The sequence below is a fragment of the Scomber scombrus genome, chromosome 3, assembly GCF_963691925.1.
Source record: "Scomber scombrus chromosome 3, fScoSco1.1, whole genome shotgun sequence".
NCBI classification, from domain to species: domain Eukaryota; kingdom Metazoa; phylum Chordata; class Actinopteri; order Scombriformes; family Scombridae; genus Scomber; species Scomber scombrus.
The window spans coordinates 34482314-34505824 of record NC_084972.1 but is presented as its reverse complement, the minus strand read 5'-3'; the positions used below and the strand labels follow the sequence as shown (position 1 = coordinate 34505824).

The 23511-nt window shown below is 36.0% G+C and overlaps 1 protein-coding gene across 1 annotated transcript in view; it reads right to left on the bottom strand.

Moving 5' to 3' along the window:
* LOC133978030 (uncharacterized) overlaps positions 1 to 22289 on the bottom strand; it is a 46320-nt gene extending 24031 nt beyond the window's left edge. The window contains exons 1-4 of the mRNA XM_062416354.1: positions 22101 to 22289; positions 19997 to 20275; positions 18915 to 19025; positions 17680 to 17955 (exon numbers count right to left, since the gene is read on the bottom strand). Coding sequence (XP_062272338.1) covers positions 17680 to 17955; positions 18915 to 19025; positions 19997 to 20275; positions 22101 to 22125 — 691 coding nt within the window. The 5' untranslated portion in view covers positions 22126 to 22289. The remainder of the gene's footprint in view (positions 1 to 17679; positions 17956 to 18914; positions 19026 to 19996; positions 20276 to 22100) is intronic.
* Positions 22290 to 23511: the final 1222 nt, after the last annotated feature.

Genomic DNA, 23511 nt, shown 5'->3' with positions numbered 1-23511 from the left:
AATCATGTAATTTGTTGTCTGAGATGTAGACAGTATTTTGTGTTCCACTAAAGTAAAATAAAATGTGAATCATAGCTTCTTGTGCAGCATGTCTGAGCCTTTGAACAGTGGATAGTGGGATTATACAGCAGTATAATCCCACTATAATGTCATTTAGTGTTTATAACATCATACAGCACCTATGATCCAGAAACTTTTTTTACTTGCATCATGAAAATGTTTATAATTTATTAATAATTATTTTAATGTTTTCAAGCTTTAAATCTCTCTGAGTGGAGTTCTTGTTCCTTTCCTCAGGATCAGGTTGTTAACAAACATGTAAATTCAGCATCACATTTGATACCTAAGAGGTTTATTTAATCAGCTCCTGAGCACCAAACACATGTTTTCATAAAGAGACACTGATGATTGACTAACTTTGCACCTCCATCAGGAAGGAAAAGCTCTGCTTCCACAGAGGGAAAAACAGAGGAAACATTATTTATAATAGACACATGTAGTGTAAAGAAGTTTAAACAACCGCTGAATTATTTTTACTTAAAAAGCCATTATGTAAATGTTATTAGAGGATAAATGATTCCACTCAGAAGTGATGTGAAATCAGACTCATATAAAAATAGAAGAATGATCCTGATCAGTTTCACACAGTTAAAGATGTTCTAGTTAGTGAATGATTGAGGTCTGTAGGAGTCAAAGTTACAGCAGGTGTAAGATGTAGAGACAGTGATGTCATCATAATCAGGACTCACCATTGATGATTTCCTCTGTTTAAGAAAAGACAAAAGGAAAACATAATTATGTTAGAGAGTTTGTGATATCATCAACATAGCAGACAGGTAATACTAGAAAAACAGAACTTTATTAATCTGTTTATTGAACTAAACTGTTTGTAAAAATTAAACCACAGTCTCAGTTTTCACAAACATCTTGGTTTCACACACACGACTGCTTTGTGTCAGTCCCAGACGAGTTAAAGCAGAAGACATAAAGGTTGGAAACCACTGGTTTCATCTTTAACAATGTGTTGTATTTATAAAGCTTGTTATATTATCCATTGTGTCAAATCTGCATCTGAAAAGTAACTAAAGCTGTTAAATAAATGTAGTGGAGTAGAAAGTACAATATTTCCCTCTGAGATGTAGAAAGTAGCATCACATGGAAATACTACAGTAAAGTACAAGTACCTCAAACTATACTACAGTAAAGTACAAGTACCTCAAACTGTACAGCAGTAAAGTACAAGTACCTCAAACTGTACTACAGTAAAGTACAAGTACCTCAAACTGTACTACAGTAAAGTACTAGTACCTCAAACTGTACTACAGTAAAGTACAAGTACCTCAAACTGTACTACAGTAAAGTACAAGTACCTCAAACTGTACTATAGTAAAGTACAAGTACCTCAAACTGTACAGCAGTAAAGTACAAGTACCTCTAACTGTACTACAGTAAAGTACAAGTACCTCAAACTGTACTATAGTAAAGTACAAGTACCTCAAACTGTACAGCAGTAAAGTACAAGTACCTCAAACTGTACTACAGTAAAGTACTAGTACCTCAAACTATACTACAGTAAAGTACAAGTACCTCAAACTGTACTACAGTAAAGTACTAGTACCTCAAACTGTACTACAGTAAAGTACAAGTACCTCAAACTGTACTACAGTAAAGTACAAGTACCTCAGACTGTACTACAGTAAAGTACAAGTACCTCTAACTGTACTACAGTAAAGTACTAGTACCTCAAACTGTACTACAGTAAAGTACAAGTACCTCAAACTGTACTACAGTAAAGTACAAGTACCTCTAACTGTACTACAGTAAAGTACAAGTACCTCTAACTGTATTACAGTAAAGTACAAGTACCTCAACCTGTACTACAGTAAAGTACAAGTACCTCAAACTGTACTACAGTAAAGTACAAGTACCTCTAACTGTACTAGAGTAAAGTACAAGTACCTCAAACTGTACTACAGTAAAGTACAAGTACCTCTAACTGTACTGCAGTAAAGTACAAGTACCTCTAACTGTACTGCAGTAAAGTACAAGTACCTCTAACTGTACTACAGTAAAGTACAAGTACCTCTAACTGTACTACAGTAAAGTACAAGTACCTCTAACTGTACTACAGTAAAGTACAAGTACCTCTAACTGTATTACAGTAAAGTACAAGTACCTCTAAACTGTACTTAAACACAGTACTTGAGTAAATGTACTTGGTTATTTTCTGTGACTGGTTTTGATGTTCCTGTTTAAACGTTCAGACTGAACACAAAGTTCATTTGACTGCTGGAGTGTTTTTACAGTCGGCAGCAGAAGGAGAGACGAGAGGCCTGAGACACAATTAGTTTGAACTTCTTCTTTGAGTCACATCTCAAATCACAGAGACATGATGCTCATATTTTTACACTTCCAGACGATATCATCATCTGTGATCAGCATCACAAATAAACCTCCATAAATCCACTTAGAAACCATAAAGAGACTCTTCCTATAACTGCAGAACTCACCTGAGAATCAAGTTTTTAAGTTTTCTTCATATCAAAGTAATCCAGAGATCATTGTCTGTACATCATCACTGCACTGCAAACAGGAAGTGATCATTTCTAATTATCAATACTTTTAATGGAGCCAAACCTTTTTCTGGAACCACAAAAATAAAAAGTAAATCATGTAATTTGTTGTCTGAGATGTAGACAGTATTTTGTGTTCCACTAAAGTAAAATAAAATGTGAATCATAGCTTCTTGTACAGCATGTCTGAGCCTTTGAACAGTGGATAGTGGGATTATACAGCAGTATAATCCCACTATAATGTCATTTAGTGTTTATAACATCATACAGCACCTATGATCCAGAAGCTTTTTTTCCTTGCATCATGAAAATGTTTATAATTTATTAATAATTATTTTAATGTTTTCAAGCTTTAAATCTCTCTGAGTGGAGTTCTTGTTCCTTTCCTCAGGATCAGGTTGTTAACAAACATGTAAATTCAGCATCACATTTGATACCTAAGAGGTTTATTTAATCAGCTCCTGAGCACCAAACACATGTTTTTCATAAAGAGACACTGATGATTGACTAACTTTGCACCTCCATCAGGAAGGAAAAGCTCTGCTTCCACAGAGGGACTCAAGTGTTTTACTTCATGTACATCAGTGATGAGTCTGCAGAGAACAATCAATGATCTGTACCCCGAAGAAGTGTTCAGACTGAATGCAAAGCTAATTTTCACCTCATTTGACTCCTTTAAATTCCTGCTGGGTGTTTTTGTACTTCATATTTATTTTGTATGAAACACTGAACAACTGAAATGTGAGCTACAGCTAGTCAGGAACAATTAAACTGATTCTCCACACATCTGAACAATCACTGCATGAAGCTGGACGTATTTAACAGGTTTTGGAAAGTGACAAAATGTATCACAATCTGCAATGTGTCACAAATATCCAGCATGTTTGATAAAGAGGGAATCACTCCATACATGGTTGCAGCGCTGTGGGGACGAGGCCCTGCCAGATGTGTTTCTGACTATTTGACTTGAGTCCATCTGGGACTCTTAAACCAGTCACATCACTAAATAAGTGTTTTATCAAAGTACTCACCCATAACATAAAGCCAAATGAGGAACGTTTGTTTTGGCTGAAGATTTGTAAATTCACAGATGTATTTTCCTCTGTCAGCCACCATCGTATCTCTGATGATTATGGAGGCGTCGCCTGACTTCAGTTTATCTGGAAAATGTTCGACTCGTCCTTTGAACTGCTGATCTTGACCTGTATTGACGATATTGGAATGATTTCCGTCATCATACAGGAACACCTGACGACCACCTTTCTTCCACTCAAACTTCTCTGTGGTAATGTCCGTTGTGTTGAGTGAACAGGGTAACATGACGTCTGTTCCTTCGTCCACTATGATGTCTGTTGTCCATGGAAAACAAAAACACATATTAATCAGTATGTTTACATGCAGAATAATCAGGTTAAGACAGACATATGGAAGTTTGTTGTCATAGCAACCAATCAACTTATGTTATAACAAGAAACTTTTCTTGTTTCTTGTCATCTGGCACATTGTCTTCAACAAATCCTTTGCTCTGTCCTGCACATATCATACTTACACTTGTTCATATTTCACTTTTTTTTACATCTATTTATGTTTTATCTGTTTTTATCTTTTACATTTAGTTTTCTCTGATTCTTATTTTCCACATTATTATATTATTCTAGTGTTTATAACATCATACAGCACCTATGATCCACAAACTTTTTTTCCTTGCATCATGAAAATGTTTATAATTTATTAATTATTATTTTAATGTTTTCAAGCTTTAAATGTCTCTGAGTGGAGTTCTTGTTCCTTTCCTCAGGATCAGGTTGTTAACAAACATGTAAATTCAGCATCACATTTGATACCTAAGAGGTTTATTTAATCAGCTCCTGAGAACCAAACACATGTTTTCATAAAGAGACACTGATGATTGACTAACTTTGCACCTCCATCAGGAAGGAAAAGCTCTGCTTCCACAGAGGGAAAAACAGAGGAAACACTATTTACAACAGACACATGTAGTGTAAAGAAGTTTAAACAACCGCTGAATTATTGTTTAAAAAGCCATTATATAAATGTTATTAGAGGATAAATGATTCCACTCAGAAGTGATGTGAAATCAGACTCATATAAAAATAGAATAATGATCCTAATCAGTTTCACACAGTTAAAGATGTTCTAGTTAGTGAATGATTGAGGTCTGTAGGAGTCAAAGTTACAGCAGGTGTAAGATGTAGAGACAGTGATGTCATCATAATCAAGACTCACCTTTGAATGGATCTGTTTAAGAAAAGACAAAAGGAAAACATAATTATGTTAGAGAGTTTGTGATATCATCAACATAGCAGACAGGTAATACTAGAAAAACAGAACTTTGTTAATCTGTTTATTGAACTAAACTGTTTGTAAAAATTAAACCACAGTCTCAGTTTTCACAAACATCTTGGTTTCACACACACGACTGCTTTGTGTCAGTCCCAGACGAGTTAAAGCAGAAGACATAAAGGTTGGAAACCACTGGTTTCATCTTTAACAATGTGTTGTATTTATAAAGCTTGTTATATTATCCATTGTGTCAAATCTGCATCTGAAAAGTAACTAAAGCTGTTAAATAAATGTAGTGGAGTACCTCAAACTGTACTACAGTAAAGTACAAGTACCTCAAACTGTACTACAGTAAAGTACAAATACCTCAAACTGTACTACAGTAAAGTACAAGTACCTCAGACTGTACTACAGTAAAGTACAAGTACCTCAAACTGTACTACAGTAAAGTACAAGTACCTCAAACTGTACTACAGTAGAGTACAAGTACCTCAAACTGTACTAAAGTAAAGTACAAGTACCTCAAACTGTACTACAGTAAAGTACAAGTACCTCAAACTGTACTACAGTAAAGTACAAGTACCTCAAACTGTACTATAGTAAAGTACAAGTACCTCAAACTATACTACAGTAAAGTACAAGTACCTCAAACTGTACTACAGTAAAGTACTAGTACCTCAAACTGTACTATAGTAAAGTACAAGTACCTCAAACTGTACTACAGTAAAGTACAAGTACCTCTAACTGTACTACAGTAAAGTACAAGTACCTCAAACTGTACTATAGTAAAGTACAAGTACCTCAAACTGTACTGCAGTAAAGTACAAGTACCTCAAACTGTACTATAGTAAAGTACAAGTACCTCAAACTGTACAACAGTAAAGTACAAGTACCTCAAACTGTACTATAGTAAAGTACAAGTACCTCAAACTGTACAACAGTAAAGTACAAGTACCTCTAACTGTACTATAGTAAAGTACAAGTACCTCAAACTGTACAACAGTAAAGTACAAGTACCTCAAACTGTACTATAGTAAAGTACAAGTACCTCAAACTGTACAACAGTAAAGTACAAGTACCTCAAACTGTACTATAGTAAAGTACAAGTACCTCAAACTGTACTACAGTAAAGTACAAGTACCTCAAACTGTACTAAGGTAAAGTACAAGTACCTCAAACTGTACTACAGTAAAGTACAAGTACCTCAAACTGTACTACAGTAAAGTACAAGTACCTCAAACTGTACTATAGTAAAGTACAAGTACCTCAAACTATACTACAGTAAAGTACAAGTACCTCAAACTGTACTACAGTAAAGTACTAGTACCTCAAACTGTACTATAGTAAAGTACAAGTACCTCAAACTGTACTACAGTAAAGTACAAGTACCTCTAACTGTACTACAGTAAAGTACAAGTACCTCAAACTGTACTATAGTAAAGTACTAGTACCTCAAACTGTACAACAGTAAAGTACAAGTACCTCAAACTGTACTATAGTAAAGTACAAGTACCTCAAACTGTACAACAGTAAAGTACAAGTACCTCTAACTGTACTATAGTAAAGTACAAGTACCTCAAACTGTACAACAGTAAAGTACAAGTACCTCAAACTGTACTATAGTAAAGTACAAGTACCTCAAACTGTACAACAGTAAAGTACAAGTACCTCTAACTGTACTATAGTAAAGTACAAGTACCTCAAACTGTACAACAGTAAAGTACAAGTACCTCTAACTGTACTACAGTAAAGTACAAGTACCTCCAACTGTACTACAGTAAAGTACAAGTACCTCAAACTGTACTATAGTAAAGTACAAGTACCTCAAACTGTACTGCAGTAAAGTACAAGTACCTCAAACTGTACAACAGTAAAGTACAAGTACCTCAAACTGTACAACAGTAAAGTACAAGTACCTCCAACTGTACTACAGTAAAGTACAAGTACCTCAAACTGTACTATAGTAAAGTACAAGTACCTCAAACTGTACTGCAGTAAAGTACAAGTACCTCAAACTGTACAACAGTAAAGTACAAGTACCTCAAACTGTACTACAGTAAAGTACAAGTACCTCAAACTGTACTACAGTAAAGTACTAGTACCTCAAACTATACTACAGTAAAGTACAAGTACCTCTAACTGTACTACAGTAAAGTACTAGTACCTCAAACTGTACTACAGTAAAGTACAAGTACCTCTAACTGTACTACAGTAAAGTACAAGTACCTCAAACTGTACTACAGTAAAGTACAAGTACCTCTAACTGTACTACAGTAAAGTACTAGTACCTCTAACTGTACTACAGTAAAGTACAAGTACCTCTAAACTGTACTACAGTAAAGTACAAGTACCTCAAACTGTACTATAGTAAAGTACAAGTACCTCAAACTATACTACAGTAAAGTACTAGTACCTCAAACTGTACTGCAGTAAAGTACAAGTACCTCAAACTGTACTACAGTAAAGTACAAGTACCTCAAACTGTACTACAGTAAAGTACTAGTACCTCAAACTGTACTATAGTAAAGTACAAGTACCTCAAACTGTACTACAGTAAAGTACAAGTACCTCTAACTGTACTACAGTAAAGTACAAGTACCTCAAACTGTACTATAGTAAAGTACAAGTACCTCAAACTGTACTGCAGTAAAGTACAAGTACCTCAAACTGTACAACAGTAAAGTACAAATACCTCAAACTGTACTATAGTAAAGTACAAGTACCTCAAACTGTACAAGAGTAAAGTACAAGTACCTCAAACTGTACTACAGTAAAGTACAAGTACCTCAAACTGTACTACAGTAAAGTACAAGTACCTCAAACTGTACAACAGTAAAGTACAAGTACCTCTAACTGTACTACAGTAAAGTACAAGTACTTCAAACTGTACTATAGTAAAGTACAAGTACCTCAAACTGTACTGCAGTAAAGTACAAGTACCTCAAACTGTACTATAGTAAAGTACAAGTACCTCAAACTATACTACAGTAAAGTACTAGTACCTCAAACTGTACTACAGTAAAGTACAAGTACCTCAAACTGTACTTAAACACAGTACTTGAGTAAATGTACTTGGTTATTTTCTGTGACTGGTTTTGATGTTCCTGTTTAAACGTTCAGACTGAACACAAAGTTCATTTGACTGCTGGACTGTTTTTACAGTCGGCAGCAGAAGGAGAGACGAGAGGCCTGAGACACAATTAGTTTGAACTTCTTCTTTGAGTCACATCTCAAATCACAGAGACATGATGCTCATATTTTTACACTTCCAGACGATATCATCATCTGTGATCAGCATCACAAATAAACCTCCATAAATCCACTTAGAAACCATAAAGACTCTTCCTATAACTGCAGAACTCACCTGAGAATCAAGTTTTTAAGTTTTCTTCATATCAAAGTAATCCAGAGATCATTGTCTGTACATCATCACTGCACTGCAAACAGGAAGTGATCATTTCTAATTATCAATACTTTTAATGGAGCCAAACCTTTTTCTGGAACCACAAAAATAAAAAGTAAATCATGTAATTTGTTGTCTGAGATGTAGACAGTATTTTGTGTTCCACTAAAGTAAAATAAATGTGAATCATAGCTTCTTGTACAGCATGTCTGAGCCTTTGAACAGTGGATAGTGGGATTATACAGCAGTATAATCCCACTATAATGTCATTTAGTGTTTATAACATCATACAGCAACTATGATCCAGAAGCTTTTTTTACTTGCATCATGAAAATGTTTATAATTTATTAATTATTATTTTAATGTTTTCAAGCTTTAAATCTCTCTGAGTGGAGTTCTTGTTCCTTTCCTCAGGATCAGGTTGTTAACAAACATGTAAATTCAGCATCACATTTGATACCTAAGAGGTTTATTTAATCAGCTCCTGAGCACCAAACACATGTTTTCATAAAGAGACACTGATGATTGACTAACTTTGCACCTCCATCAGGAAGGAAAAGCTCTGCTTCCACAGAGGGAAAAACAGAGGAAACACTATTTATAATAGACACATGTAGTGTAAAGAAGTTTAAACAACTGCTGAATTATTTTTACTTAAAAAGCCATTATGTAAATGTTATTAGAGGATAAATGATTCCACTCAGAAGTGATGTGAAATCAGACTCATGTAAAAATAGAAGAATGATCCTGATCAGTTTCACACAGTTAAAGATGTTCTAGTTAGTGAATGATTGAGGTCTGTAGGAGTCAAAGTTACAGCAGGTGTAAGATGTAGAGACAGTGATGTCATCATAATCAGGACTCACCTGGGATGATTTCACCTATTTAAGAAAAGACAAAAGGAAAACATAATTATGTTAGAGAGTTTGTGATATCATCAACATAGCAGACAGGTAATACTAGAAAAACAGAACTTTGTTAATCTGTTTATTGAACTAAACTGTTTGTAAAAATTAAACCACAGTCTCAGTTTTCACAAACATCTTGGTTTCACACACACGACTGCTTTGTGTCAGTCCCAGACGAGTTAAAGCAGAAGACATAAAGGTTGGAAACCACTGGTTTCATCTTTAACAATGTGTTGTATTTATAAAGCTTGTTATATTATCCATTGTGTAAAGTCTTCATCTGAAAAGTTACTAAAGCTGTTAAATAAATGTAGTGGAGTAGAAAGTACAATATTTCCCTCTGAGATGTAGAAAGTAGCATCACATGGAAATACTACAGTAAAGTACAAGTACCTCAAACTGTACTACAGTAAAGTACAAGTACCTCAAACTGTACTACAGTAAAGTACAAGTACCTCTAACTGTACTGCAGTAAAGTACAAGTACCTCTAAACTGTACTACAGTAAAGTACAAGTACCTCAAACTGTACGACAGTAAAGTACAAGTACCTCAAACTGTACTGCAGTAAAGTACAAGTACCTCAAACTGTACTAGAGTAAAGTACAAGTACCTCAAACTGTACTAGAGTAAAGTACAAGTACCTCTAACTGTACTAGAGTAAAGTACAAGTACCTCAGACTGTACTACAGTAAAGTACAAGTACCTCTAACTGTACTACAGTAAAGTACAAGTACCTCTAACTGTACTAGAGTAAAGTACAAGTACCTCTAACTGTACTAGAGTAAAGTACAAGTACCTCAGACTGTACTACAGTAAAGTACAAGTACCTCAAACTGTACTACAGTAAAGTACTAGTGCCTCTAACTGTACTACAGTAAAGTACAAGTACCTCAAACTGTACTACAGTAAAGTACAAGTACCTCAAACTGTACTACAGTAAAGTACAAGTACCTCAACCTGTACTACAGTAAAGTACTAGTACCTCTAAACTGTACTTAAACACAGTACTTGAGTAAATGTACTTGGTTATTTTCTGTGACTGGTTTTGATGTTCCTGTTTAAACGTTCAGACTGAACACAAAGTTCATTTGACTGCTGGAGTGTTTTTACAGTCGGCAGCAGAAGGAGAGACGAGAGGCCTGAGACACAATTAGTTTGAACTTCTTCTTTGAGTCACATCTCAAATCACAGAGACATGATGCTCATATTTTTACACTTCCAGACGATATCATCATCTGTGATCAGCATCACAAATAAACCTCCATAAATCCACTTAGAAACCATAAAGAGACTCTTCCTATAACTGCAGAACTCACCTGAGAATCAAGTTTTTAAGTTTTCTTCATATCAAAGTAATCCAGAGATCATTGTCTGTACATCATCACTGCACTGCAAACAGGAAGTGATCATTTCTAATTATCAATACTTTTAATGGAGCCAAACCTTTTTCTGGAACCACAAAAATAAAAAGTAAATCATGTAATTTGTTGTCTGAGATGTAGACAGTATTTTGTGTTCCACTAAAGTAAAATAAAATGTGAATCATAGCTTCTTGTACAGCATGTCTGAACCTTTGAACAGTGGATAGTGGGATTATACAGCAGTATAATCCCACTATAATGTCATTTAGTGTTTATAACATCATACAGCAACTATGATCCAGAAGCTTTTTTTACTTGAATCATGAAAATTTTCATAATTTATTAATAATTATTTTAATGTTTTCAAGCTTTAAATCTCTCTGAGTGGAGTTCTTGTTCCTTTCCTCAGGATCAGGTTGTTAACAAACATGTTAATTCAGCATCACATTTGATACCTAAGAGGTTTATTTAATCAGCTCCTGAGCACCAAACACATGTTTTTCATAAAGAGACACTGATGATTGACTAACTTTGCACCTCCATCAGGAAGGAAAAGCTCTGCTTCCACAGAGGGACTCAAATGTGTTTTACTTCATGTACATCAGTGATGAGTCTGCAGAGAACAATCAATGATCTGTGCCCCGAAGAAGTGTTCAAATTGAATGCAAATCTAATTTTCACCTCATTTTACTCCTTTAAATTCCTGCTGGGTGTTTTTGTACTTCATATTTATTTTGTATGAAACACTGAACAACTGAAATGTGAGCTACAGCTAGTCAGGAACAATTTAACTGATTCTCCACACACCTGAACAATCACTGCATGAAGCTGGACGTATTTAACAGGTTTTAGAAAGTGACAAAATGTTTCAGACGCAGTGACACAATCTGCAATGTGTCACAAATATCCAGCATGTTTGATAAAGAGGGAATCACTCCATACATGGTTGCAGCGCTGTGGGGACGAGGCCCTGCCAGATGTGTTTCTGACTATTTGACTTGAGTCCATCTGGGACTCTTAAACCAGTCACATCACTAAATAAGTGTTTTATCAAAGTACTCACCCATAACATGAAGCTGAAAGTGGAACGTTTGTTTTGGCTGAAGATTTGTAAATTCACAGGTGTATTCTCCACTGTCAGCCACCATCGTATCTCTGATGATTATGGAGGCGTCGCCTGACTTCAGTTTATCTGGAAAATGTTCGACTCGTCCTCTGAACATCTGATCTTGACCTGTATTGACGATATTGGAATGATTTCCGTCATCATACAGGAACACCTGACGACCATCTGTCTTCCACTCAAACTTCTCTGAGGTAATGTCCTGTCTGCTGCTGAGTGAACAGGGTAACATGACGTCTGTTCCTTCGTACACTCTGATGACTGCTTTCCCTGGAAAACAAAAACACATATTAATCAGTATGTTTACATGCAGAATAATCAGGTTAAGACAGACATATGGAAGTTTGTTGTCATAGCAACATATCAACTTATGTTATAACAAGAAACTTTTCTTGTTTCTTGTCATCTGGCACATTGTCTTCAACAAATCCTTTGCCCTGTCCTGCACATATCATACTTACACTTGTTCATATTTCACTTTTTTTACATCTATTTATGTTTTATCTTTTTCTTTTCTTTTTAGTTTTCTCTGATTCTTATTTTTCACATTATTATATTATTCTAGTGTTTTATCACAACCTATAGAAAAACAACACACCCGTTAATAAATAATAACATCCTTGCACATCCTTCTCTGAGTCACAGCTATTAACATCTTTGAATTTGACATTTGAAAGATGAAGTTCTGAGCGCACGTGAAAGGAGGAAGTGAGAGCAAACAACGTCAAACTACTTTCTGTGATTTTAGATCTGATGAGAAATATCAGCATAAAGTTACACAATAGATGATGATGTGATCACACATGTTTGATACGCAGTTTCTCAGAAATAACAGCAGGAAACAGACCCCGCCCTGCACGTTCCTACTCTCCCAAAAAGTGATTTCTGTCCACGTGAGCGCGCGCAGCCTGTTAAAGCCTCTACAGCTGTTTTCATCTGGATCAAACAGACATTACCAACAAATACACTAACTGTATGTCTGAGATAACAGTGATGGTATTTATGTGTGAGACAATTAGGTTTATTTTAATAGAATTTGCGGCCATAAACGTGTTTGCTGTTTATTGTGTAATCAGGCATGATATTAATGTGATTACAGTCAATAATGTTATTTTTATGTTTGTGTGTTTGTTATGTCTGATATCTTTGTTAAATAGACTGTAGTAAAACATGATTTATGTCTGGCTAATGTATGCAATAAAGACATTTGGGACTGAAAATGTTTTCTGTCTCAAAATGACTTCAAATCACTCAGCAGAGTTATGATTTAAAGATTATATTTTAACCAGCACTTTTCACTAGTTGACAACTCTGTAAAGATGAGGAAGTCAAAATTACGAGATAAAAACTCCATATCTTTATAATTCAGTTTGATCATCAGTATAAATAAATAGTTTTCTTACCGTTTTCAGCACCAAACGTTACTTCAGAGCCAGTCAGGAGACAGAAAAACACCAGAAGAAGAAGCTCCATAGTTATCGATGACGGCTGGAGATTCAAAGTCACTTTAACGTTACTGATCAAAACCTTCCGACTGCTAACTGAACGGACCCGAAATATTTCGGTTTTATCCGGAAGCAGCAACACGACACCAGCGCACATCCTTAAAAATAAAGCGTTAAACGTCAAAACACCTTCTGAGTATTTTATTTTACACTTTCAACCTGTTAAAGAAACCCAGAGCCAGGCCCCTGAACGCACCACAGAGCAGTCCTGACTGACTGATTCACTGATTGATTGATTTGATGCACCTGGACTTTATCAACAGAAACTAAACCTTTTCAGCTATTACTCTCATACTGTGTAAAACGCTGAATGAGTTTTCTTCTTCTCTTGACACTTTCACAACTCGTTTCTGACTCTACAGCACCATCTGGTGGCGGAATTTATACAACACTTAACTCATGAATGAAACAAAAACGATGCAAATTAAATTAACTAAATTACACAAAAAATTACAAAGATACATGATTGATCTGTGACATTTAAAAGGTCATATATCTTAATATACTATAATTCAAAAATACAAATAACATGTTATTATTATTGATAACAAACATAACTATCACAGCCAAATCATCTATCTTCGTTACAACTCTTCCTCCCTCTTCCTCGTCTGTCTTTTCCCTTTGCTTTACCAGGTTTTTACCCACAGTGAATCTAGCCAGGGTTGGATCTGTTATTACCTTGGCCACCAGTTTATTAGCAGCACTTATATTCTTTATTTTGAATGTAATTTTGCATAGATTTGTCATAATTAATTTGATATGACTAGTTGGTAGTGTAAAAGGGTTCCTTATATTTTATTTTCATGCTGCTATTGATGACTGTATACCATTTGGGCTGTCGATCTTTAATTGTGGTCGAGAGAGACCTCTTGTGGACATTTGGAGCATAGCATGCTGAATTGTTTACAGCAGCAGAGTTGTTATTGTCATTATTTCTTTGTTTATTCAAACCATTTGAACTAATAATATTTATTCTTTTAATGTAATTTCCTTCAGATAACCACAACTTAAGAATTACTGAATGACTGGTTATTCATATTGGACATAGAATTTATGTACCCATCTGCCTTTACTCCTGTGGGACGTTATTAAAGATCGTTGACTGAACTCCTGGATTGCTGCAGTTTTTTTGACAGGAAAATAAAGCCAGAATTGTGTATGCCAGCAATCATATACATATATTTCACAATAATGTGAAATAAAAGCTTAAAAATAAAAACTCCATCAAACAGAACCACTGCCCCTCTGTTTATTTTCTAGTCTTCACATGGGTCACGATGTTCTGTGCTGTACATATAAAATCAAATAAAACCTGTTAATCATTAATCTTTAAAGGTGTTGTTGGTGTATTTTTGAACTTTAGAATGAAACACAACCTGTTTTACATGTGAAGCTACAGCTTTTGTCAGAAGATCAGATTCACATTGAAACACAACAACTTCCTCTGAGTGAGAACAGCTACAGGAGAGAAAAGTGGAAAACTAGAACTCTGTTGCTTCAACCTGCTGACTCTCAACACTGAAGGTGAGTTCGATTAAAAACTGGAGTCAAAGTTAAAGTAAATGTCAATGAAGTTAGTAGAAGAGGGAGGGGAGCCATGACTGACTGTACTTTGTGTCTGCTGTGTTTTCAGCTTGATTCAGAGACTAAATGGCTTCCAGATCAGAGGAGGATCTCTGCTGTCCGGTCAGTCATGATATCCTTAGAGATCCTGTTGTTCTGTCATGTAGCCACAGCTTCTGTAAAGACTGTCTGAAGAGCTGGTGGAGAGAGAAACCAACACGTGAGTGTCCAGTTTGCTTTAATAGAGTATATGCAGACCATCACTTACCTCGAATTTGCTGTCTTATTTCCATGGTCAGTTACAGTGTGTAATGTTATGATAACCTAATTGCCTCTGGATTGTGCATATGTTTGTTTCCTGTAGACCACACACATTTGCCCAGCCTCTTAATAAATGGTAAAAGGAAGTTCTGCCTCCTCTGTGTCTGTTCAACACCCCTTGGCGACGACTATCACACCTGAACCACTTAGTCTCAGCTACATTGGCTGCTGTAACACTGTAATTTCCCATTGCTTTGACTGAACTCTCTCTATCTGCTCTATCTGTCTAATTACTGCTAATAAGAAGTTCAGTGAGTCTCAGTAGATTTTGTTGCACATGAACTTTCTATTAACTATCAATGTAAGAGTCTTTTTATCTTTTCATTTATGGGATGAAACTTTTACTGATTCTAAGGATTTCAGTCTCTAAATCAGCCGTGTTGTTACAACCGTTTATAAATCTATGACACTATTGCTAACTACTAATTAGTTTTAGGGTGAGTGGAGCCTTTTGTAATGTGTAAATTGTAGAAATCATTACATCATCATAAGCTGTAAAATAACAGCTAGTTTTAGCTGTAAAGATTCATCAAGTGTTGATTTGGTTTGAATCTTTCTAGATGCATTTATGGAGGAATGTTTAATTTAAGAATAATGTGCATTAATACAGTTTAGAGTGAGAGTGAAATATCAGATGATGCTACATAACAAACATAACTGAGTCATTCACTTTAATGTTATTATTGCTGTATCTTCTTTAAAATACAGTTTAACTTCAAGTTAATCACAACAATTTCTGTCATTTTTAGTCTGTGTGTGTGTGTGTGTATGTGTGTGTGTGTGTGTGTGGAGTCACAGAACTTCAGTGTCAGTGTGAAGTTTTCACTCAGTTTAAATGTTTTCAACTTTCATTTATTCACAACTAAAAACATGTTAACTATTAAAATCATTTCAATATTAAAATATAACAAAAACATTCCAGGGAAATTTTGAGTGCCACGGGGCTGCTGCCGGGACAAGTACACGATTTATTTCCAGAGTTCAAAAGTCACCCTGATCAAAACAAAAATATTAAGTAAATCTTATCATTAAGAGAGTAGATTTTATTATACTTTTTTATGACTGGAAATCTACTTGGAAATTGAATGGAAATATTCCAGTATTTCAATTCAAATATTCCAGTTAATCATATTTAAGCATAAATAATATGTATTTAAACTAATTAAAGTCCCTGTAAAGTAAGAATAATAAATATGTGTTCTGAGTTTGACATACCACAGAAAAGTGTGTTGTAAAACAAAAATCGCTAAATATGTGAAATTAGGCTTCAAAGTTGTGTGAAAATCAGCCTCTGTCTCTGCTCCCAAACGCTGTGGGTGTTCCCGCCGAGTTCTCTGAAGCCCCGCCCCCTACCAAGTGTCACCTGTCAATCAAAGTCACCACCTCTACCCTAAACATGGACGCTATTGCTGAGAGCTTTCGGCCGCTAGTGCAGCCGAGCTAGCTCGGCTAACTGGCAAAACAGACAGACAGGAATTAGCCAATCACAAAAAAGTAGGTCAGTTTCTGCCCAGCAACAGGCTGCCAAGGACAGCAACCGTAGGCCCTACGGTTGCTACGGTGATTTGAGGATCTGCTTGGAAAAAATTCTCAAAACGCCCCCAGAATTTGGCTTCTGACAAGGTCCTGAACAATTGCAAACTGTGAGAAAACCGTAACTTCTGTCCAAAAACCGAAAACACTGTGAGAAAAAACCAGAAGCCGGCAGATTCTGACAGCGTTTATTTTATTCAGATATTCCTTAAAATGAGCGCGTAAACTCAGTGCGAAGACAGAGTGAGTTTCTTTTGAAAAAAAAAAGACGATTACATTAGGGTCAATGGGGAGCGAGATAGGTATTGCCGCCGGTCTCAGCCCCCCCGTTTACATTTTGTGCAGACACCGCCTGTAAACGTCTATGAATCCCAACACCTATGTCTACATTTTGACAAAAAATGATTTGTCTCCTTTTCACGGTTTGGCCGTGAGCTCGAGTTAAAAATAAAAATTAAGTTCATTTTTTACTGCTTCTCGCACTCAAGCTAACTGACGCTTCCACTCTAACTTTGAATAAAAAGTGATTTCCAGTCCTCGTTTGACTGCTCATAGTTTTAAAAGTTTACACGTTTGGTGTTTTGGAGAGAGCACAAGTTATCCTCCGTTTTAAAGTTTGAATCACATTTCTACGTGCAGGTATGAGAGAGCTAGGTGACTCCGAAAAAAAGTGAAATTTTGTGTTTTAAAAAAAAATTCCCATTCATTTTCAATGGAGAATTTTCCCGGTATTTTGGGAATAACTATGGGAAAAATTGGAATTTGAACATTCCAAATAATAGCACCCCTTTCCCGATCGAGCCGCACGTTTTCATGTATATATTCTCAGGGTTTTCTCAAAGCTGCGGGAGGAGTTACGCGCCGAAATATGACGGAAGAATAAAAAAGCCCCGAGGCACTCCCTCTACAGCTTTACTGCTGTAGAGGGAGTGCCTCGGAGCTTAGCACCCGTGGCACTAATAAGAAGAAGAAAAATAAGAAGAATAAGTATGAGCAAGATTAATACATGCCTCTGCAATATTACTGCTGAGGGAGTGCCTCGGAGCTTAGCACCCGTGGCACTAATTAGTAAGAATCTCACCAGAGATATGCACATGTATGTCAGCATGAGCCTGATGGTTGATTTCCTTCTGTGTAGCAACACAGCGATAGATGTCGGTCTTGGTCACAGTAGTTATGAGGATGATGTCGTAGTGTCCTCCTCTTTCTGACTCCTGTGGTTCTTCAGCAGGAAGTTTGTGTCCCTCTCTGTCCTCCCAGTGTAACTTAGGTTTTGGAAAAGCTCCTCGAACTTCACACTGCAGCAGTGCACTTTTATCTCTTTGCTCAACTATCCTGACAGACGGCTTTGCTTCAACTGTGAACAAAGTATAAAAGAATAGAATAAGTTGTAAAGAACAATTAGAGGATTAGACATGAACTGTAATACTGGGATGTTTTTGTTCAGCCTGTCTCTGCTTGTATATGATCATATTTCAGAGGAGGAAAAACAGAGAAACAGTGAAATAGAAAAGCACATCAGCTTTAACTACACATCTCAGGAATGTTTGATCAAACTAAATATTTGGTAACTTCTCACCACTGCAAACACTATTTCTGACTCATATCATGACAGAGACACATACAGTCAACACGTTTGGACAAACCTTCAATTTCTGAAGTTTCTTGAACTACAAAAATAAAATCCTGTAATGTGTTGTCTGAGATGTAGACAGTATTTTCTGTTCCACTAAATATAAAAACTGTTCTAAAATGTGAATCATAGCTTCTTGTGCAGCATGTCTGAGCCTTTGTGTTATCACCTCCAACAGAAAGAGAGAAAATATAATTATATTACAGAAAATCTGAACTTTGGTTAATAAACACATTAATTGCATTGAGTCCAACTGATATGTTTGAATTAAAACAAGCTATAATTATCTTATTACAGTGTTAATTTTTGTGTTCCTCTTATTGTGTTTATAATAAAATAAAATATCACTTAAATGATGAACTGACCTGAAACAAAAAGCCGTCTATTTAAAATGTATGAACTGATTCAGATGAAAAACATGGATGAAGCTGAATGATATTAAAACTTCAGCTAGAAGAGCTGGAAATAGATTTATGTATATGATATATTAATTTTAATGTATTCAATAAAAGATTAATGTAGACTTGGTGGATTTTGTATGAAAGCCAACAGAAAGATAAAAACAAATGTTAAAAAATAAACATGATATATTTATAAAGAAAATATTATATTACAAACATTTCTAAAGAATCTGTTGTCTGCTCATTATGATTATATGGATACAAAATATTAGTTAAACTCACCTCTCATAAAAAAGCTTATGATGCGATACCTCCGTATGTACACAGCAAAAACAAGACCAACAACACCAACAACAATGATAACTATAAGAGCAATCTGCCCAGCTGTGAGCCCTGAAACAGATAAAAAGGTAAAGTAACAGTCAGAATCAAAGTGTCCATCATGTTCAGACATCATAACCTACACAAAGAGAACAACTAAAGGTGTGCATGCTCCTAAAATCTCCAATGATTGACAGATTCAAACAGCAGTGAGATGACTCTCAGCAGCCACAGTGATATTAGCATCCATCTTCTGAGCAGTTTCCTCCTGCTGGGCTCCACAGCTCAGAGGTTGCTTTTGGTCACAGTAGTGAGGAGGCTCATGTTGTTGTAGCATCCTGCTGTTTCTGACACGTGTTGATCCTCAGTAGGAAGGATGTTTCAATCACTGTCCTGTCACTCCACTTTAGGCTTTTTACAGCTGACTTTTGCTACACTCCTGTCGTACCTGAGATCTGCACATGTGTGGAAATCTGTCCATAGTCCAGGTTTTCTACATCCTGAGCCGAGGCTCACAAGTACAAGTCTGTGATGGACTCTGGATTCACTCTTGGGAGCACATCTTCACTTTATGATAGTTGTTGTCATGGCTACTACTGATAAACTTTATGTTTCACTGAGCAGACTGAGACATTAAGTAGCACTAGCTCACTAACACAGACTTACACAACTACTGTCCAGTAATGTGAAGATTTAAAGCAACAGATGCTTCTGGCTGGTGGGTCGACTCTACAGCTACTGAAGCACAATGAGAGCAGAGCCATACAGTCTGCTGTTATACAGCATGAGGCTCTGCAACACTAATACACTTTACCTCATTTACATTCAGTTTATGAGTCAATGTTTCCAGATTCTTTTACACATGTTCATCTGATTAATATTTAGAGATTTTTATATTTGAGTTTTCACTCAGTTTAAAATGTTTCTTTGAGTTCATTCACTTTGTGTTCAGTCTGAGCTCACACTGACATTTATTCACAACTAAAAACATGTTAACTATTAAAATAATTTCAATATTAAAATATAATTAGGAAGAATCTCACCAGGGATATACACATTTATGTCATCATGAGTCGTCTGGTTGATTGCCTCCTGTGTAGCAACACAGCAATATATGTCGGTCTTGGTCACAATAGTTTGGAGGATGACGTTGTAGATTCCTCCTCTTTCTGACTCTTGTGGTTTTTCAGCAAGAAGGACGTTTCCAGCTCCGTCCTCCCAGTGTAATTCAGGTTTTGGAGAAGCTCCTCGAACTTCACACTGCAGCTGAATCCCATCCTTTGTTTGTTTAAGTCTCCTGACACATGGCTGTGGAGATGTATCTGTGAACAAAGTATAACAGAAACGTTGTAAAGAACAGTTAGAGGATTAGACATGAACTGTAATACTGGGATGTTTTTGTTCAGCTTGTCTCTGCTTGTATATGATCATATTTCAGAGGAGGAAAAACAGAGAAACAGTGAAATAGAAAAGCACATCAGCCTTAACTACACATATCAGGAATGTTTGATCAAACTAAATATTTGGTAACTTCTCACCACTGCAAATACTATTTCTGACTCATATCATGACAGAGACACATACAGTCAACACGTTTGGACAAACCTTCAATTTCTGAAGTTTCTTGAACCACAAAAATGAAAATGAAATCGTGTCATGTGTTGTCTGAGATGACAGTATTTTCTGTTCCACTAAAGTAACATAAAAACTGTTCTAAAATGTGAATCATAGCTTCTTGTGCAGCATGTCTGAGCCTTTGTGTTATCACAGTTTCATTGTGTCAGTGAGAAACATTTGATCAACAGTCTCAAGCTGCCAGAATGAAAAACTGACCATCAAATGTGTCGTAGTTCTTCTTTAGTAGCCGACAGCAGCTGATCAAACATTTAACTGGAGATTTTATCTTCTCACAGAGGAAGGAGAGCATTATTATATTTCACTTAAAACTACAAGGTAGTTTGTGTTGTACCATCTGAATTAATAAAATCTATTTTATCTTATGTGTCATTCAGATTATACACTATATATTTCCTTGACACATTTTTCACATATTTCAGCTCTGCTGCTCATCCCACAAATGCATGTTCCTTACTAATGTGGCTCCATTTAAAAGGGAAATAAACAGGCTTTCCAACCGTATAAGATTTATTGCCAAGAAGCATTGTTACTACAAAGAAATAATCTAACAAACACAAATGTCCTTACTTTTTGTACTATGTTTTATATTTATATATTCTGTTTCATCACAGTCAGATTTGATCCATTCATGCAAATACAACACCAACAGCTGCTCTGCAGATGTCGCTATTTTAACTGTATTAAATGAACAGTGAACCATTTTTAACACAACTGATCCAATGCTTCAGAAATCTGTTTGATCAATACATTAAAATAATATTAAACTGTGTCATGATCCTCAGATCTCATATTCAGGTTTGAGACACTGACTAACACTCAGATCAGCTGAAATTCTGCAAGTTTAGCACAAAAAAAACAGATTAACTGTCACAATAATATTATAAAATGTTGAGTAGATCAGGAACATTTTTTTATCGTCTTCAGGTATTTTCATGATTAGGGATGAGTCATTAAAACCTAATAACCTAATAATCATTTGCAGGGATTAAAGGTCTGTAAGCCTGGAAGAATTTTACTTTTAATTAATGTGTTTCTGTAAAGAAATGAAGGCTGATTATAATTTAAATAAATTGAAATTGGTGCAGTTAAAGCTTTTTGTTTGTTATGAATATTGAAAGTTATTTTTTGAAGCATTATCTATTCAGCTCTTGTGAATGTGGGCATTGAGTGAATATTCATTTATTCACTCTGACCATTGACTGGTTCACTGACCATGATAAAATGGGCTCATGCACATCCTTATTACAGATTTACAGTTTTTTAAATGATATTCAGACCTGTGAAGCCAAACGTTTTGGAAAGTGACAAAATGTTTCAGACACAGTGACACAATCTGCAATGTGTCACAAATATCCAGCATGTTTGATAAAGAGGGAATCACTCCATACATGGTTGCAGCGCTGTGGGGACGAGGCCCTGCCAGATGTGTTTCTGACTATTTGACTTGAGTCCATCTGGGACTCTTAAACCAGTCACATCACTAAATAAGTGTTTTATCAAAGTACTCACCAAAAACAAACTTCATGTGGAACATTTGTTTTGGTTGAAGATATGGAAATTCACAGGTGTAGTCTCCAGTGTCAGCCACATTCGTATTTCTGATGGTTATGGAGGCGTCGCCTGACTTCAGTTTATCTGGAAGATGTGAGACTCGTCCTCTGAACTGCTGATCTTGACCTGTATTAACGTTATCAGAATGATCGCTGGCATCATACAGGAACACCTGACGACCATCTTTCTTCCACTTAAACATCTCTGTGGTAATGTCCTGTCTGCTGCTGAGTGAACAGGGTAAAGTGACGTCTCTTCCTTCGTCCACTTTGATAACTTTTTTCTCTGGAAGACAAAAACACATATTAATCAGTATGTTTACATGCAGAATAATCAGGTTAAGACAGACATATGGAAGTCTGTTGTCATGGCAATATATCAACTTATGTTATAACAAGAAACAAATCCTTTGCTCTGTCCTGCACATATCATACTTACACTTGTTCATATTTCACTTTTTTTTTTACATCTATTTATGTTTTAACTGTCTTTTACATTTAGTTTTCTCTGATTCTTATTTTTGACATTGTTATATTATTCTAGTGTTTCATCACAACCTGAGGAGAACACCACACCCATTCATAAATAATAACATTTAACTAAATGATGATGATCTTCAGCAGTGACTAAGTCATCAGACTATCTCTGTCAGCACATCCAACACACTAATAAATATTACACCTGGTTGAACAAATGAGTGAGAGAAAGAAAGAGAAGCAGGAGAGAGCGCTGCAGATGGAAGAGGAAAACTGAACTAAACAAAGTCAAACTTCATTTCCCAGAATTCATCCTGATTACTACGAGCTAAATAAAAAGACAGTAAGGACGAAGCTCTGAACTCCACTCAGACAGCGAGCACACCCAGAGTTCATCTACTACACTGCAGAAATATCACTGTCCACAAATATAAAGCATGTTTGATACAGAAGACACAGCTGCTCCACCATGAGGACCACGCCCCCACCTGTTTCTAGCTATGACGGATCATTATAGATACTGTAGAAAAGGCTCCCTGTGAACTCTATCCCAGTAACATAGTATGGCTTCATTATAGTGGTAAAGATTTCACTGGTTTTATCAGAGGACACTTTAGACTAAACTGCTGTCTCATTAGAGCTCTGAGTCCTGATTGGCTGAGGCACACAGACCTGCCAGAGGTTAGTTGGACTGCAGCTTATCAGCAGGACACAGGCAGCATTAGACCTCAGCAGAGCCTCAGTCCATCACCAGCACACTCATACTGGTTTCTGTCTGGTTGGGACTGGTGTGGAACTGACCAGCATGAAGGGCTAAAACATTTATTTCCTCTTTTATATTCATGTAAAAAACTGTGAAAATAAAGAAAAAAGTGTGTCCAAACTTTTGACTG